This window comes from Dendropsophus ebraccatus, chromosome 1 (genome assembly GCF_027789765.1).
Source record: "Dendropsophus ebraccatus isolate aDenEbr1 chromosome 1, aDenEbr1.pat, whole genome shotgun sequence".
NCBI classification, from domain to species: Eukaryota; Metazoa; Chordata; class Amphibia; order Anura; family Hylidae; genus Dendropsophus; species Dendropsophus ebraccatus.
Genome location: NC_091454.1, coordinates 142,062,044 through 142,078,797, shown reverse-complemented (window position 1 = coordinate 142,078,797; position 16,754 = coordinate 142,062,044). Strand labels below are relative to the sequence as shown.

General features: G+C 43.0%; 1 protein-coding gene across 1 annotated transcript in view; it reads right to left on the bottom strand.

Moving 5' to 3' along the window:
- Positions 1-5,826: 5,826 nt before the first annotated feature.
- HERC1 (HECT and RLD domain containing E3 ubiquitin protein ligase family member 1) overlaps positions 5,827-16,754 on the bottom strand; it is a 104,101-nt gene continuing 93,173 nt past the window's right edge. The window contains exons 64-79 of the mRNA XM_069980563.1: positions 15,354-15,479; positions 14,767-14,905; positions 14,273-14,454; positions 12,466-12,621; positions 12,126-12,248; positions 11,940-12,042; positions 11,639-11,808; positions 11,062-11,200; positions 10,773-10,942; positions 10,407-10,576; positions 10,146-10,311; positions 9,940-10,016; positions 8,949-9,201; positions 8,635-8,787; positions 6,567-6,872; positions 5,827-6,431 (exon numbers count right to left, since the gene is read on the bottom strand). Coding sequence (XP_069836664.1) covers positions 6,246-6,431; positions 6,567-6,872; positions 8,635-8,787; positions 8,949-9,201; positions 9,940-10,016; positions 10,146-10,311; positions 10,407-10,576; positions 10,773-10,942; positions 11,062-11,200; positions 11,639-11,808; positions 11,940-12,042; positions 12,126-12,248; positions 12,466-12,621; positions 14,273-14,454; positions 14,767-14,905; positions 15,354-15,479 — 2,619 coding nt within the window. The 3' untranslated portion in view covers positions 5,827-6,245. The remainder of the gene's footprint in view (positions 6,432-6,566; positions 6,873-8,634; positions 8,788-8,948; positions 9,202-9,939; positions 10,017-10,145; positions 10,312-10,406; positions 10,577-10,772; positions 10,943-11,061; positions 11,201-11,638; positions 11,809-11,939; positions 12,043-12,125; positions 12,249-12,465; positions 12,622-14,272; positions 14,455-14,766; positions 14,906-15,353; positions 15,480-16,754) is intronic.

Below are 16,754 nucleotides of genomic sequence, written 5' to 3'. Positions count from 1 at the left end.
CTGTTTTTTTTCAACCAGCACAAGTCAGAAAATCTGCCTTCAGGAGACTGGACCTGGATTTCTGGTAAGTTCAGATTTGTTTTACAGCATGACAACAACAAAAAAATAATGAATGTATATTACAAACTTGCTTCATATCACATCTACTGTTGATTTCGATTTTTAAAGTTATAACAACAGTGACACTTTAAGGTCCACATACTTTTTTACTCATTAACTAATATTTTTAACTCATTTGTTTAGAGCAAAATCTCATTCATCTGAGGCACGATGTGTGAGGTCTCCGGAGTTCAGGCGCAGAGCGGCTTTGCCATGGCTAGTAGTCCGATGGATGGAAGGAGTCGTAGTGTAAAAATTATATACACCTTTATTGGAATTCCAATAAAGGTGTATATAATTTTTACACTACGACTCCTTCCATCCATCTGACTACTACCCATGGCAAAGCTGCTCTGCGCCTGAACTCCGGAGACATCACACATCGTGCCTCAGATGAGTGAGATTTTGCTCTATTTCCTCCACCGAATTCTTCGGACCTCCGGACGGGCAGCGGGCAAAGAGTTGTAAAAACCAAGCTTCAGGCGGTGTCGTGCTCGTAGTGCGGTCACAAAAGGTGAGCAACACCAAATCTTAGCTACTTTATAGCACAATCTGCTGCAGCATTACTCTATGTGCACCGGGCGCTGTCTCTTTCTTTTTCTAGTAACTCATTTGTTTGATTCATTTCTCTTTAACAGCTCTTAGAACATGCTTAGATGCTGCAAGGATGCAGGGTTTCTCTTCTAAAAGCACTCGTTATTGGGAAAATCTCTGTCTACACACAACATTCTTTAACCCCTTCCCCCAATATGACGTCCAGGGACGTCATGAAAAGCAGTGGCAGAATGCATCATGACGTCCCTGGACGTCATGCTTTCCCTGCCTCCCCCCTCTGTCCCTGGGTGAGATCGGACAGCAGGAGGAGGCTGTGTCACACAGCATCCTCCTGCTGCCACTGCCCGGAGGGGAGCCGCGCTCCCCCACGGGCAGTTAACCCCATAAACGCCGCGGTCAATGCGACCGCAGCGTCTATGGGGAGATTCAGTGTCCCGCGCCGATCGGGCAGCGGGGGGAGGCTGCAGAACGCTGCCTCCCCCCACCGCCACTCAGTCTGTGTCCCCCGGCCCCCTCCCCTCGTCCTCCGATACCGGCGGATCGCCGCTACCACCTCTTTCGCGGCGATCCGCCGGTACCGGGCATTACCGGCGCCGCCGATAGTTTTCATCTCCCCCCACCGTGAATCCACGGTGGGGGGAGATGAAAAATGTCCCCTCAGACCCCAGATCAGCCCCCCGATCACCCTCCCCGGGCGGCCATCAGATCCAAGATGGCCGCCCCCATCCCTGCTAACAAACGATGTTTGTTCGCAGGGATGGAAATGAATAAGTGATCAAAGCCCCATGCTCTCCGCCACCGGAGGTAGCGGAGAGCATGGGGCAGTGATCGGGGACCCCCCCGTGTGGTCCCGGAGCAGGCGATCGGCGGTATATACTATATACCGCCGATCGCCTGTTCCCAGTGCTGATCAGCACTTTTTATCCCCTGTCACCATAAATCATTGGTGACAGGGGATAAAAAGTGTCACCGTGCCCCCCCCCAAGTCGCCCCCCACCCCCCCAGTCACCCCCGTCCCCCAGTCACCCCCCCCTTCCGCACATACGTTACCTGATCCACGGAGCTCCGTCCTCCTCGACGTCCAGGCTGATTCTGAAGTGCGCATGCGCTCCAGAATCAGTTAGCTCTGAAAATTTAAAGTGACAGAGACCAATTTGGTCTCTGTCACTGAACTATGATTACTGTGATAGAAAATATCACAGTAATCATAGTAATACAGTGATAATTAATGTATAAAGTACAAAAAGTGAAAAACATACAAAAAAATAAAACACACACTTTTTATTATAGTAATAATTGCAGTTTACTCCCAGATTACCCCTAGCCCCCCCAAATTACCCGTAACCACCGCAGGTTGCCCATATCCGCCCCAGATTGCCCGTATCCACCCCAGATTGCCCGTAATCACCGCACGTTGCCTATAACCACCGCACGTTGCCCATAACCACCGCACGCTGCCCATAACCACCGCACGCTGCCCATAACCACCGCACGTTGCCACTAACCACCGCACGTTGCCACTAACCACCGCACGTTGCCACTAACCACCGCACGTTGCCTATAACCACCGGACATTGCCTATAACCACCGCATGTTGCCTATAACCACCGCATGTTGCCCATAACCACCGCACGTTGCCACTAACCACCGCACGTTGCCACTAACCACCGCACGTTGCCCATAACCACCGCACGCTGCCCATAACCACCGCACGTTGCCACTAACCACCGCACGTTGCCCATAACCACTGCACGTTGCCACTAACCACCGCACGTTGCCACTAACCACTGCACGTTGCCTATAACCACCGGACGTTGCCTATAACCACCGCATGTTGCCTATAACCACCGCATGTTGCCTATAACCACCGCATGTTGCCCATAACCACCGCACGTTGCCCATAACCACCGCACGTTGCCTGTAACCACCCCAAATTGCCAGTGAGCCCCTCCAGATGGTCCGTAATCAGCCCCGATTGCCCGTAACCCCGCATATTGCACGTAACCACCGCACGTTGCCTCTAACCACTGCACGTTGCCTCTAACTCACACACGTTGCCAGTGACCCCCTCCAGATTGCCGTAACCACCCAAAATTACATGTACCCACCCCTGATTACCTATAAGCACTTTCGTTTATCCGTAACCACCCCAGATTGTCTGTAACCACCCCATGTTGCCCGTAACCACCGCAGATTGTCTGTAACCCCCCCAGGTTGCCCCTAATCACATGTAATTCCCCCCAGATTGCCTCTGACCACCACACGTTGCCTCTGACCACCGCACGTTGCCTCTGACCACCGCACGTTGCCTCTGACCACCGCACGTTGCCCCCGACCACCGCACGTTGCCCCCGACCACCGCACGTTGCCCCCGACCACCGCACGTTGCCCCCGACCACCGCACGTTGCCCCCGACCACCGCACGTTGCCCCCGACCACCGCACGTTGCCCCCGACCACCGCACGTTGCCCCCGACCACCGCACGTTACAGGTTCCCATCCCAGATTACCTATAAGCACTTCAGTTTATCCGTAACCACCCCAGGTTGCCCGTTACCACCCCACGTTGCCCGTTACCACCCCTCGTTGCCCGTAACCACCGCAGGTTGCCCGTAACCACCCCACATTACCTGTAATCTCATTTTTTTTTTGTATTTTAGTAACTGCGCTATTCTAATAACCATTACTAGCTGCGGTTTTGCTCCAGCAAATTGGCGCTCCCTTTCTTCTGAGCCCTCCTGTGTGCCCATACAGTGGTTTATGCCCACATATGGGGTACCGTTGTACTCAGGAGAACCTGCGTTACAGATTTTGGGGTACATTTTTTCTCCCATTCCTCGTGAAATTGAGAAATTTTAAACTAAACGAACATATATTGGAAAAATTCGAGTTTTTCATTTTTACTGTCTTATTTTGAATACTTTCCTCTAATACCTGTGGGGTCAAACCGCTCACTGCACCCCAAGATGAATTCTTTGAACGGTGTACTTTCCTAAATGGGGTGACTTTTGGGGGGGTTCTATTCTGCTGACACTACAGGGGCACTGCAAACGCACCTGGCGCTCAGAAACTTCTTCGGAAAAATCTGCACTGAAAATGCTAATTGGTGCTCCTTCCCTTCTGAGCCCGGCTGGGTGCCCATACAGTGGTTTATGCCCACATATGGGGTACCGTTCTACTCAGGGGAACCTGCGTTACAGATTTGGGCATGCAGCTTCTCTCCTGTTCCTCGTGAAATTGAGAAATTTCAAACTAAACAAACATATTATTGGAAAAATTCAAGTTTTTCAATTTTACTGTCTTATTTTGAATACTTTCCTCTAATACCTGTGGGGTCAAAATGGTCACCACACCCCAAGATGAATTCTTTGAGGGGTGCACTTTCCAAAATGGGGTGACTTATGGGGGGGTTCTCTTCTGCGGACACTACAGGGGCTCTGCAAACGCACCTGGGGCTCAGAAACTTCTTCAGCAAAATCTGAACTGAAAATGCTAATTGGCGCTCCCTTCCTTCTGAGCCCTCCTGTGTGCCCATACAGTGGTTTATGCCCCCATATGGGGTACCGTTGTACTCAGGAGAACCTGCGTTACAAATTTTGGGGTGCGGATTCTCTCATGTTCCTTGTGAAATTGAGAAATTTTAAACTAAACGAACATATTATTGGAAAAATTCGAGTTTTTCATTTTTACTGTCTAATTTTAAATACTTTCCTCTAATACCTGTGGGGTCAAAATGGTCACCACACCCAAAGATGAATTCTTTGAGGGGTGTACTTTCCAAAATGGGGTGACTTTTGGGGGGGTTCTCTTCTACGGGCACTACATGGGCGCTGCAAACGCACCTGGCGCTCAGAAACTTCTTCAGCAAAATCTGCACTGAAAATGCTAATTGGCGCTCCTTCCCTTCTGAGCCCCGCTGTGTGCCCATACAGTGGTTTACGCCCACATATGGGGTACCGTTGTACTCAAGAGAACCTGTGTTACAAATTGTGGGGTGCAGATTCTCTCTTGTTCCTTTTGGAAAGGAGAAACTTTAATCTAAACATATATATTATTGGAAAATTAAAATTTTCGATTTCTTTAAGGCCTAATTGTGAATACTTTCCTCCAGCCCCTGTAGGGTTAAAATGCTCATTATACCCCTAGATTAATTCTTTAAGGTGTCTAGTTTCCAAAATGGGGTCACTTATGGGGTTTTACAGCATACAAGCCTCCTAAATCAACTTAAAAAAAGAACTGGTCCCTAAAAAAAAATCAGTTTTGGAAACTTTCACAAAATGTGATAATTTGCTAATAAATTTCTAAGCCCCATAACAGCCTAAAAAAGTAAAATATGTTTCCCAAATTATGCCAGAATAAAGAGGACATATTGGTAATGTGATTTAGTAACTAATTTATGTGCTATGACTTCCTTTTTTAGAAGCAGAGAATTTCAGAAGTTCATAAAATGCAAAATTTTAAAATTTTTCATGATATTTTGATGTTTTTCACAAAAAACACACAAAGTAGTGACCAAATTTTGCCACTAATATAAAGTGCCATATGTGACAAAAAAACAATCTCAGAATCGCTAGCATACGTTAAAGCATCACTGAGCTATAAGCGCATAAAGTGAGACAGGTCAGATTTTGAAAAATGAGCCTGGTCATTAAGGCCAAAACAGGCTGCGGAGGCAAGGGGTTAAAGGGCTATCCAGGCTTAGAAAAACATGGCCACTTTCTTCCAAAAATAGCCCAACTCTTGTAATCTGTTTGGGTGTGGGTTTTGCAGCTCAAATCCAAAACAGTGAATGGAGCCGAATTGTAATACCACACACAACCTGGGGAAAGGTGTGATGCTGTTTTTGTAAGAAAGTAGATGTGCTTTTTCTAATCTTAGATAACACTTTTAAAATCGGGCCCTTGCACGCGGATCAGTCATTGTTAAAGGTACCCTTTAAGCTTGACATAGAGCTTGTGTGACTCTGTACTAGGGAGCTATACTGTATCCAATCTCCCTGCCTAACCTTTACTCCATGGAGGCCACACAATGTGAAAATAATCTTCAAAATATCTTGGTTTTGTTCTGTATGTTTTTTGATTACATGTAATAACTCCTCGTATTGGAATAGGAATGTAAATATTATGTGAGAAGTGATCTTACACAAAGACATGCATACAGTAAAAACCACACAATCATTCTGTTGGGTTTATTACTTTTCCTGCATAACTAATCCTGCACAGGCAACTTCCAAATTAAAACAAAATAAATAGGAATAATCATGTAAAACTGTTTTGGAGGTGAACAATAAGTGCACCAATATACAATATTCAAGTACAGCACTGACCAGGGTTGTCTGGAAAACTTTACCAAGTCCCTTGGCCACTTACCCTGTCCCTCAACAGAATATCTGCTCTCCATGCAACTTCCAATCAGCGAGTGAGGGAAGGGCCAGTTCACTTTATCTTAATTTACAATGAAGCGAGGAGAAATTAAATTAAAATGTTGTCTCTGTTATTAAAAAAAACAAAAAAAAAAACCTTGCAAGTGTGCAAAATGCCTGGTGGAACTTCACACCTTTACTTTTGGAGAGGCGGTATTCAGAGTTGGAACTTAGTAGTCTGTGTCTGATCCTTCAGTATTATCCACATTACGGGATAGCATATAATTGTCCATGTCAATAGATCGGCAGTTGTTGATTGCATAGCGCAGGCGTTCGGCCATCACTGGCTGACTCGAGTACGGAGGGAGTCGGAGTTGAAAAAAGCATGTCTGTGAGGTAGGCAGACTGTCGTGAGGCTGTAGACAGAATAGCAGACAATAGTAATTCTGTTTGCTACAACCTTCTGAAACTTTTTATACTTCCACTTCTGCTTTGATCATAGCAAGTTATCAGAGCAAATAGCTTAAATATCTATGAATAGGTGTACTTACCCTATCAACCTTCATGATCTGGAAGCGCTGTGAAATGTCCGCAGTGTTAGCTGGAAGTCGGGACCTGCCAGAAACAAACCTCATAAACAAGACTCTCTCCTCATTAGAAAATTCATCTAACGTCTGCCAGAACCACTGCACCAGCTGGTGTTGTTCGTCGACCTCTCGGTATCGCACCACTTTCTTCAGAACTTCCACAGAGATCTCAGGCATCCCGCACACCATCTGTTCTAGTTGCCTGGCAGTGAGAAGGGAGAGGAGGGGAACTGGCACAATCCATGACATTCCCTCTCGCACAGCTGCCACCTGGCATATAAAAACAAACGCGTATGAGTACAACATGGGAATATTTCTACTCTACACCTGACCCACAATGCTTGCACAAAAGTCCGTATAGAGACAAAATGCTTTTTAATCAGGTAATAGAGAGGAGTTTGTTTCTCTAATGTAAAAAAAAATAATTAAAGGACCTGTCATTTCAAAAGATTTTTTTATCAACCTGTATGGTTTTAATCAATCATATTAACCCTTCAGGTATGACAAGGTGACTTTAAAGCTTTCACTGTTGTTACTGAGCCCCTGAGGGCCCTATTAAACAGAGGGATAATCTGCTGAATAAGTCGATTCGGCAGATCATTGTTCCATGTAATAAAGACAACAATTAGCTGATGACAACCATCATCGGCTGATTGTGTTTTTAGGTCCTGACTTGAAATCATTGGCTGACGACTGCGCATCGCAACAGGTAATAGCAATGCATGGCTGGCGAATGTGTAAAAAACAAACAAACAAAAAAAAAAACGACACCTCTCTGCTCTCCCTAATGTCCTGCCGCTCCCGGCTGTATCTGAGAGAACAGGCAGCTCAGCCAATCACTGGAAGTTGAACTATCCAGGTGAATAGACATCATCAATGTCATTGTTGGTGCCAAAGGGAGAGGGGATATGGGAAGTACACGAAGGACAGTCGTCCTGAGCTTTATGGGTGGTGAGTGAGGAGTAAGAAGCCTAGTTTTATCTTTAGAGAGGTTGTCCAACATTTTTCTTATTGGAAATGTGAATAATATGTAATCTGTCTCTTTCTCTTAGTGGTTTTCTCTAACCTTTCCTCTCGCCTCTGTGCCCCTGGGCCTGCTCCTTTGTTGCTGCTTTTTGGATTTGTGTTTGTTTACATAAAGAACTTCCAGGTCACAGGGGTCAGCAGTGACATCACAGCTCTGCACGCCTATAGCTCCACACCCTCCTCTCTGACTATAGCGTCTCCTACTCTACCCATAGGCAGGAAATGTCTGTATTACTACAAGTGTCTTTTGATCAGCATGGTGGCTCAGTGTCTGCCAATTACTTATATTATCAAATCAACTAGTTTTTTCACTCTTATCTGTTGTAGGACTACAACCCCCAGCACACCTTTACATGATAGGAGTTGTAGTCCTGGATTACACATACACTACAGTAGCCATCCTACAGGTGGGTGGCGTCTCAATGAGGCAGGATTCTGCTACCTCAGCAATAAATGGATATAATGGTGACTGCCATGAGGTGAAGTCTCCTCTCTCCTCTCCACATTACACACAGCAGCAGCTCTGCCCTAACACTGTACATCCTTACACTACAATAGTAACAATATAGGGGAAGATTTATCACAGCCTGTGCAGGGAAGCAGTTACCCATAGCGACCAATCAGATTGCTTCTTTCATTTTTAAAAAGGCCTTGGAAAATGAAACCTAGAATCTGACTGGTTGCTATGGGCAACTGCTTCCCTGTTCCTCTGCACAAGTTTTGATAAATCACCCCTCATGGTTCCTTTATTTACTGTTTATACCTCACCCCACTTTCTATAATTTGTCCTGTTCAAGCAGTTACTAACTAGTGACAATTTTCCCCAAACAAGTAGGACTAGCAGATTGATGTGAACTAGAACACCTAGTTGTGGTAAGAGGTGTATCACAAATATGTTAGGAATGACATTGGCTATTAAATAGAGAGAAATTGTTTGAGACAACTATTTAATAACCAATATAAAAATGTCATCTCTAGCTTATCTATTAAATTTTCAGTGTCTAACCTGACGGTCCATTTCATGCAGTCTGTAATCAATTGCTCTCTCTACGTATTCCTTGCGATTAGAAAAGGTCAGGGGTATGCTGTTCCCTCCAGGGATAATGGGCACCATTTTTCCATCAGCGCTTTGACCCACAAAGGAATCGAGGGGTATCATCTACATGGAGGTAAAATAATAAAAATATAAATCACGTGTATGAACTAAAGTCTGTTTCTAAAGTACATGACATACATAGGTTTACACACTTAATAGATTGACACACAGAACTGCTCCTATAATAACCATACTAATTTACCAGTGTTCTAGTCATATGGTACCTCATGGAAGGTTTCCTCAGTGATGCCACTGTCTTCAATGTGAAGAATGCTATTAAGAGTCTGCACATATAGCAGGTCGACCTCCTCAAGGTCCTCTAGAGTTAGTGGGATACAGCACAGCTGTTTCCATACCAGGGGGGCCAGGTGCAGATCAAGAGGCTTTTTTGTACGGATAGCCACACCCATAAGGATGCCAAGGAACTTGAACTGCATAAGGTGTTCATCCAATCCAGCAGATGGGTTAAACAAGAACCTTTAGAAGGATGACAGAGCTGTATTAATCTCCCAGTATGTGTAGAATTAAAATGCAACAGACATAAACATGCTAAAAATATTACATTAAGAAGAATAAACTGCAAAAAACTGTAAGAGTGTCGTATACTACTGATTCCTGATTCGGACTAACTTAGGGTTCCAATTACATTCTAAGTGCATATATAGGCTCTGCCTGGAAACTTCATTCAAAATTTATCTAACAAAACTAATCTAGATATGTATCAGTCATCAGAAAGACTAGGTCAGCTTACAGATTAATTTGCTAAAACAAGGTTTACATTCTGCACTGTAAAGACCAAATGTAAAGCCATTGTGATGACAAGTGTTCATCTGAAACCATGCTTACAGGTTTGATGCAGTAATTTGAGCTAAAAGCACTTTTGGCATTTACCTAATAAATTACATAAAAAATGCATGTGTGATTCCAACCGTCATTGCTGTGGGTCAAAGGGGTAGTGATTCTCGTTAAGGAGAGCCAGTCATAAAGACGTGTGAAGACTTACAGAGGATTGCATTGAGAGTTCTGGGAAGAAAGGATATGCAAAATAGCTCCTACATCTCTTGAGCAAAAAGATGTCCCTTTGCTCAAGAGGTGTGAAAAGCTATTTTGCATATCCAACCTTCATTGCTAAAAGCCACAAAAAAAATAAATAAAAAAAAATCTTATATTGAAAGTTGTAACTGAAATAAATAGAAGGTACAGTATGCACATTACCTGTCTCTGTTATAACCCACTTCAGCTGTTGCATTAGGTGAAGGAATAAGAAGTTCAACTACTCCGGTTTCCAGCTCCTAGCAAAGGGACAACAGGAAATATTGATGCACAACACATATAAAATGTGTGATAGTACAAGATAGAACATGCAGTTGTGAACAATGGGGCCTAGATCGTAGACATTCAGTTTAGGGTAGACAGCTCACCTGGCACATTTCAGTGATAGTATCATCAAACACTCCCCCTGCATCATCTGCACCCTCTCCTACCAACTTCACTTTCCAGGCACGAGATGGCAGGCGCAAGTCAGATGCATTCAACTTTACCACTTGGCGAGCAATCTGCACAAATATGGGTTTACACTTTCTACCCCTGAGAAAAAGATGAATTAGAAGGAAGATACATGAATGTCAGAGAGAAACAAACAAGATGCTTAGGGTGATTGTAAGTAAAAGCAGTGAACAAACCTGGTAGAAATCCTCTTTACAGTAATTTGAGGTCCATAGTTCTTCCCTTGAACCATAGTTTTCCCAATAGATCGGACCATAGGAAGTGTATAAACTCTGGGTGCCAACAGGGGCCTAAGCTGGCCCTGTACTATACCCCATGTCCCAGCATTGTAGTGGGATGTACTACTCTATATAAAGAAGAAGAAAAAAAAAACATAAAAAGGTAAGATAAATGTCATATATAAGTGGCAAATAAATAATTAATATAAATATCATTCATTACTTATTAAACTCATGACATCTATGAAACAAAAGAATTTTATGTAAACCACTCGGAAAATCCTGGTATAATTTGGCATTGTTAGCAGCGAAATGTAAGATTACCTGGTTGTTGGGGCTTAGGTTCAATAACCTCCAGGATGAATACATAAGATCAGAGAAATGATATAGTAGTCGTAGTCTTGCTCTGACTGTGTGAGTACAGATGTCCTTCAGAGAACTGTATTGTGGTGGGATAACATCAGGAAGACCCAGTTGCAATGGCACCGACACACCTGAAGATCCAATAAAAGCTAATTAAAGTTGATAAAATTGCAAGAAAGTATCAATGAAGCCAGAAAGATCTGGAAGGAAAGCAAACTAAAGCAGGATCTGTGTCATAGTGACATGTTACCTGGGGCACGTGGTGGTACAGGAGTAGCTGTCCAGGCAGCACTGTGACACCGTCCTGCTGAGATCTGACGAATGTTCTTGCCTTGCAATGCTGTGGCCAGTGTAGGCTCACGTACATGATTGGTGTGACCAAGGCCAAGCTGTCAGGTGATAATGGTAAAAGGCAAGATAAAGTTTGATGGTATTTCTTTTTTCAATAGCCTTTCCGATGCTCCAGTGATAAATTATACTATGGCTATATAACTGTTTAAAAGATCTATTCTATGGATTATAACAATCTCGGTTTTATTAAGCAGTGCCTCAATAGACAATTCTTAAGAAAGTGGCCATCTTTATTAAAATAAGTGACAACAGTAATTTTTATAATTTTCTACCCAAATGCAAACCAGAAAGACGTGAAGTCTAGATATATGATTAACCAAAGGTTAAACAGGCAGAGTTATTATTGCTTCTGCAGAATAATATTACTTGTTACTAATACAATAGTAACAATAGTGTATAGATGATACAGAGTAAGAGAAAATAAAAATCTAACTAAGAAAGGCCATTGATAAAGTGTCAGAGATGTCATCACTTACCTGACCCTCTGAGTTACTACCCCAGGCATACACTTCACCAGCAGATGAGAGAGCTAAAGTGTGTTCTGCTCCCACTGCTATGTCTTCAATGAAGATGCCCAAGAGACCTGGAACCAGCTGTGGACGATTGTGATTTCGAGCTCGACCCTCAGGTAAACCTATTAGACGGTCTGGAGAACAATCACACGTATTGTAAGTAAAGTTTTGTAGTCATTCAAGATGAGTAAATATTTAAGATTGAATAGTATTTTGGCAGTATTTTAATGTGTAAATTAGGGATATTTATCATAAAAACTATTACCTTGTCCAAAAGTGTAAACATGTCCGTCTTTTGTCAGTGCAACTGAGAACTGTGTCCCACATGCTACCTTCTTGATGCCAATCCCACAGAGAATGTCCACTTTCTGAACAGAAACAGACTATTAGGCACATTGTCAAATCAAAAGACAGAGAGCAGGTTCCACATAGAATGTCAGGTTCAATGTACCTGTGGTGAAGACTTTGCAGTCGAGTTTCCCAAACCAAGTTTTCCATAATCTCCATCTCCAAAAGCCCAGACCAACAGCCCATCAGCAGACACAGCTAACGTATGGTTCAGCCCACAGGCCACCTAAAATATAAACATTCCTGATGCACACCATTTACTTTTCCAAGCTTATGAGGATTACAGTCTTGTAAACACAGAACTGGCAGACAATACAGGTTGCAGAGATATAGCTAAAAATCTGTTTGGTAATCTTATACTAAAATTTACTTTGTTATTAAACTACAAACAATATTGTCTAAGGGAGATCAGGAAACGGTATGAATTATTCCTGCCACTTTACCTGTCCAATGTGAAATCCTTCAAGGGCTGTCACACGCTCAGGCAGTTTCTTGTTGGAGGTATTTCCCAAACCCAGGCGACCATAATCTCCATTACCAAATGTGAAAAGTTTTCCATCTGCCGTCACCACAGCTGAATGTTTGAAGCCACAAGACATCTGGAATTTGGTTGAAGATAGACATAAAAAGTTGGTTTAAAAAAAAAAAAAAAAAAAAAAAAAGAAGTGTATGAAACTAACTTATAGGTCCTGTTCACATTGGCACTAGCTTCCTATCTATTGTGTTCCTGGTACCTTATACTGACAAGTGCACAATCTGCTGTGCTTTTCTTGTCTTACATGGGGAAGCTCATTAAAACAAAAAAAAAACAAAAAACAACAACAAGCTTTTGACATATCACAGGGACAAGTCAAAAGTTTGATGGGTCTGTGTCTCAGTGCCAAAACCCAATGATCAGGAAAATCAGCTGGGAAAAAGTGCATAGTAGTTTTTACTTCCTAGCTCACAGTGAATTCTGATCAGGCTCCATAAGAAGATGATTGACAGCGGAGAATTGATGCATGCTTTTGCACGCATCTCTCTGCCTGTTTTCCTGATCAGTAAGGGTCTCAGCACTGAAAGCCTGACCAATGGAAACTTTTGACATGTTGTTGTGACATGTCAGAAGTTTTTCTTTGTGATAAGTATGCCTAAAAAAATTATGAAAGTAATAAAGTTGGTTGAAATTTAAGAAATCCATAATAAGTCAGACAGACGCAATAAAAATGGAAGCCAAGATGCTAATGTGAACCAAGCATGCGTATATGCACTGACATTGATAAAGTAAATAGAACTGACAGAAAAAAGGCGGCACTGGATAGCCTTGAACTGGACAATAATTTAAGCCGTTTATACAGTTAGGCTACGTTCACACAGAGCAAAAGGGGCGGATTACGCGAGGAAATATTTCCGCCTGAAATGAACTGACGCTGAATTCCGAGCAGAATATAAGCAGAATGTAAGCAGAATCCCTGCGTATTCCGCTAGGAAAGTGTTCAGCTTGTAATCAGCTCTTGACAAATTCAGCGCAGAATACTCGAGGAATCCGTGCTGAATCCGCATGCATTCAGTGCTGAAATTCAGCGAGTAAATTAGACTATACCAGAATATATACTAGAATCCTCCTCCCCCCTTTTTTCCCCATTTCCGCACTGATTCAGTGCGTAATTTCCGCTTGTATTACGCTTGTATTCCGCGCTGAAACTGAAAATCAGAGCCCCATTGATTTGTATAGGCTTCTGCTAGCGGAAGAATGAACATGTTCATTCTTCTGGCATAGAGCGGATTAGTTCAGTGCGGAAATTCCACCGTGTGAACTGCAGAGCAGAATTTCCATTCAACACAATGGAAATTAGCTCTGCACCTATTTTAACGGCTGAAATTTCAGAGCTGATTCAGCGCAGAAATTCAGCTGCTTTTGCTCTGTGTGAACGAGCCCTTAGTGACAGGCCCCTAAGTTCCTCTGGTCATGGCTGTAAACTGAATTTAGCGCTCTGCATGAGGAAAAGAAAAAAGAAAAAAAATTTCTTATATAAAGATATATTATAAAAGTAATCACAATATATTTGTAAAACCATTTATTGGTACATAGAACATGCCCCCTGCCTGTGAAAAAACACATGGCTGAATAGAAGATTTAGCCATGGATCAAAATGAAGCTATTGGGGGAAAATAATAAAAAAAAAATCCCTCAAACTTTAAACTAAGACAGTAATGCATTTATTTAGTAAAATTGCATTGTTGTGAAAACTCTGTAATGATAAAGCTTACCTGCACAACCTCCTCTCCTTGTAATGCTTCTATCTGCCTTGGTCTTCTTTGCCTGTCACTGTTTCCATGTCCCAATTTGCCATAATCTCCATCTCCCCAGCTGAACACTTCTCCACTTTCAGTCAGTGCCATAGAGTGTCCATCTGAACCGCAAGAGGTCACCAGCTGTGTCACCACAAATCCTATAGAAAGGAAACACAAACATTAACTAAAACAACCAGCAAGCTAAAAAACATTTTCACAATATACGTTTTTACAATTCATTGGCTTGTCAGAACTGGGATTTAACAATTAGCTGGACTCTAAACTATTTGCAATAGCAATAGGAATATAAAAAGAAGTAAAAATAAACTGTTTATGAGACAATGTGACATTAAACTCAGAAGAACTAAGCTTCCCCTTGTTTTCCTAATACTAGATTTTATTTTCCCCATAAATGTTTTACTAAGCTGAACAGCAATTGCTTGGTTTATACATTTTTAGTTCTACTTTACCTTGAAGAGCGGAGATGACTGTCAGTACATGAAGGTCATCCGAATTACCTTGACCAAGACGACCATAACTACCCTCACCACAGGCTAACACAGTGCCATTAGCTTGGATGACAAATGTACAATTTTGACCACAGATGACCTGGGAACAAATTTAGATAGATAACTAAAATAACTATGAACACTACAAAAGTTAAACTTTATAGTTCATTAAATTATAAGGCATGTAATAAAAACACTATTGGTATCTATGAACAGTTCTAGTAACTAGAGATGACTGAACCTTCAGCATACTCTGGTTCGGCCGAACCATCTGCATTTGATTAATGGTGGCTGAAAAAGTTGGATGCAGCTCTAAGGCTGCCTGGAAAACATGAATATAGTCACAGGCTGTATCCATGTTTTCTAGGACTCCTTAGGGCATGCAACTTCTTTAGATACAAGTAATCAAATGCAGACGGTTCGGCCAAACCAGAGTATGCTCAAGGTTTACTCATCTCTACTAGTAACACAGACTACTTCTACATACTGGTTCTTTGTATCACCTGTACCCTCTCTACACTCACTCTTTCGCTATGCCTAAAATATACCTGCTGTGCCTGAGAGAAAGAGGTTGCTGCAGATGGAATCATCACATTTCTGCCAGCCTCTGCTAGTTGTCCATGCCGGCCAGCTCCCCACAGATATACGTCACACTTGCCTCCAAGATGCCAATCCTGTGAAAAACATGATATTTACTATACTGGTTAAAACAACAATTTATGCAATTTTTAAAATTGCATTCTGTTTTTAAAGCAGACCTTTGTGCTTACTAAAGTAAGTGTATAATAAAGCGTCTTACCCTGGATCAGATATAAAGCTTATTTTAATTTGTTGACCTAGACAACAAAAGTCCAGCAATCTCTTATCACAATGCCTGCACATAAATGCCCACTCTATTTAGTCTGACAGGTCCAACATTGCTAGGCTGGTGCAGCTCAAGGGAACATCTTTTGAGTTTTATCTTGTAATTTGTATAAAATTCTAAAGATTACATCTTAGCACTGAAACAACAGGTTGAAATTAAGATTTTTCTCTGTTGATTCTGGGCAAGAAATCCTAATCATTGGAAAGGGAATCAAGAGGGCAGACAACCAATTAATGGCACAGCAACTAAAACAGGTATACACAAAGCACATGATAAGCCTCCCCATTATTTTAAAGCATTACTGTCACACAGACATGTCCAAAAGTTTTGATCGTTAGGGGTCTGGGTTATCAGAACCCATCAACTACTAGACAGAGCAAGGAGAAGCACTTCACTTCCCAGCTCACAGCCATCCAAGTCTTGCTGCGTAAGATGGGCTCCATTTCTAAGTCTAAGGGTCCTATTCTACGGGCCGAGGAGGGCCCGATCAACGATGTAAACGAGCAGCGATCTGCTAGATCACCGCTCGTTTACTGGGCCTATTCCACGGCCCGATGATCGTTGAGCGAGGGCTGCAGGGACATCGTTACCGATGTCCTTGCAGCATCATAAATTACCTGTCAGGTCTTCTGCTCCGCTCAGTCTTCCTCCCCGGGTCCCACGCGCTCTATCTTCAGAATGGCCTGTCAGCTGACAGGCCACTCAGCCAATCACAGGCCGCGGGGGTCCCTGCCTGTGATTGGCTGAGCGCTCCGTCAGCTGACAGGCCATTCTGAAGATAGAGCGCGCGGGACCCTGGGAAGAAGACAGCGCGGAGAAGAAGACCTGCAGGTAATGAATTACTGCTGCTGCTGTCAAATCGTTGGTCGGCCGCTGCGCACTGCTATTCAACCGTAGCGATGCGCGGTGGGGGAACGATGATTTTAGGTCTGGCCCTAAATGAACGATCAGCCGATGACACGATCATCGGCTGATCGTTCTCTCTATCTCACCGAACGATAATCGGCCGAATCGGGCCAAATGGGGCCGATCCGGCAGATTATCGTTACTGTGGAATAGGGCCCTAAGGGTGCGTTTACATAGA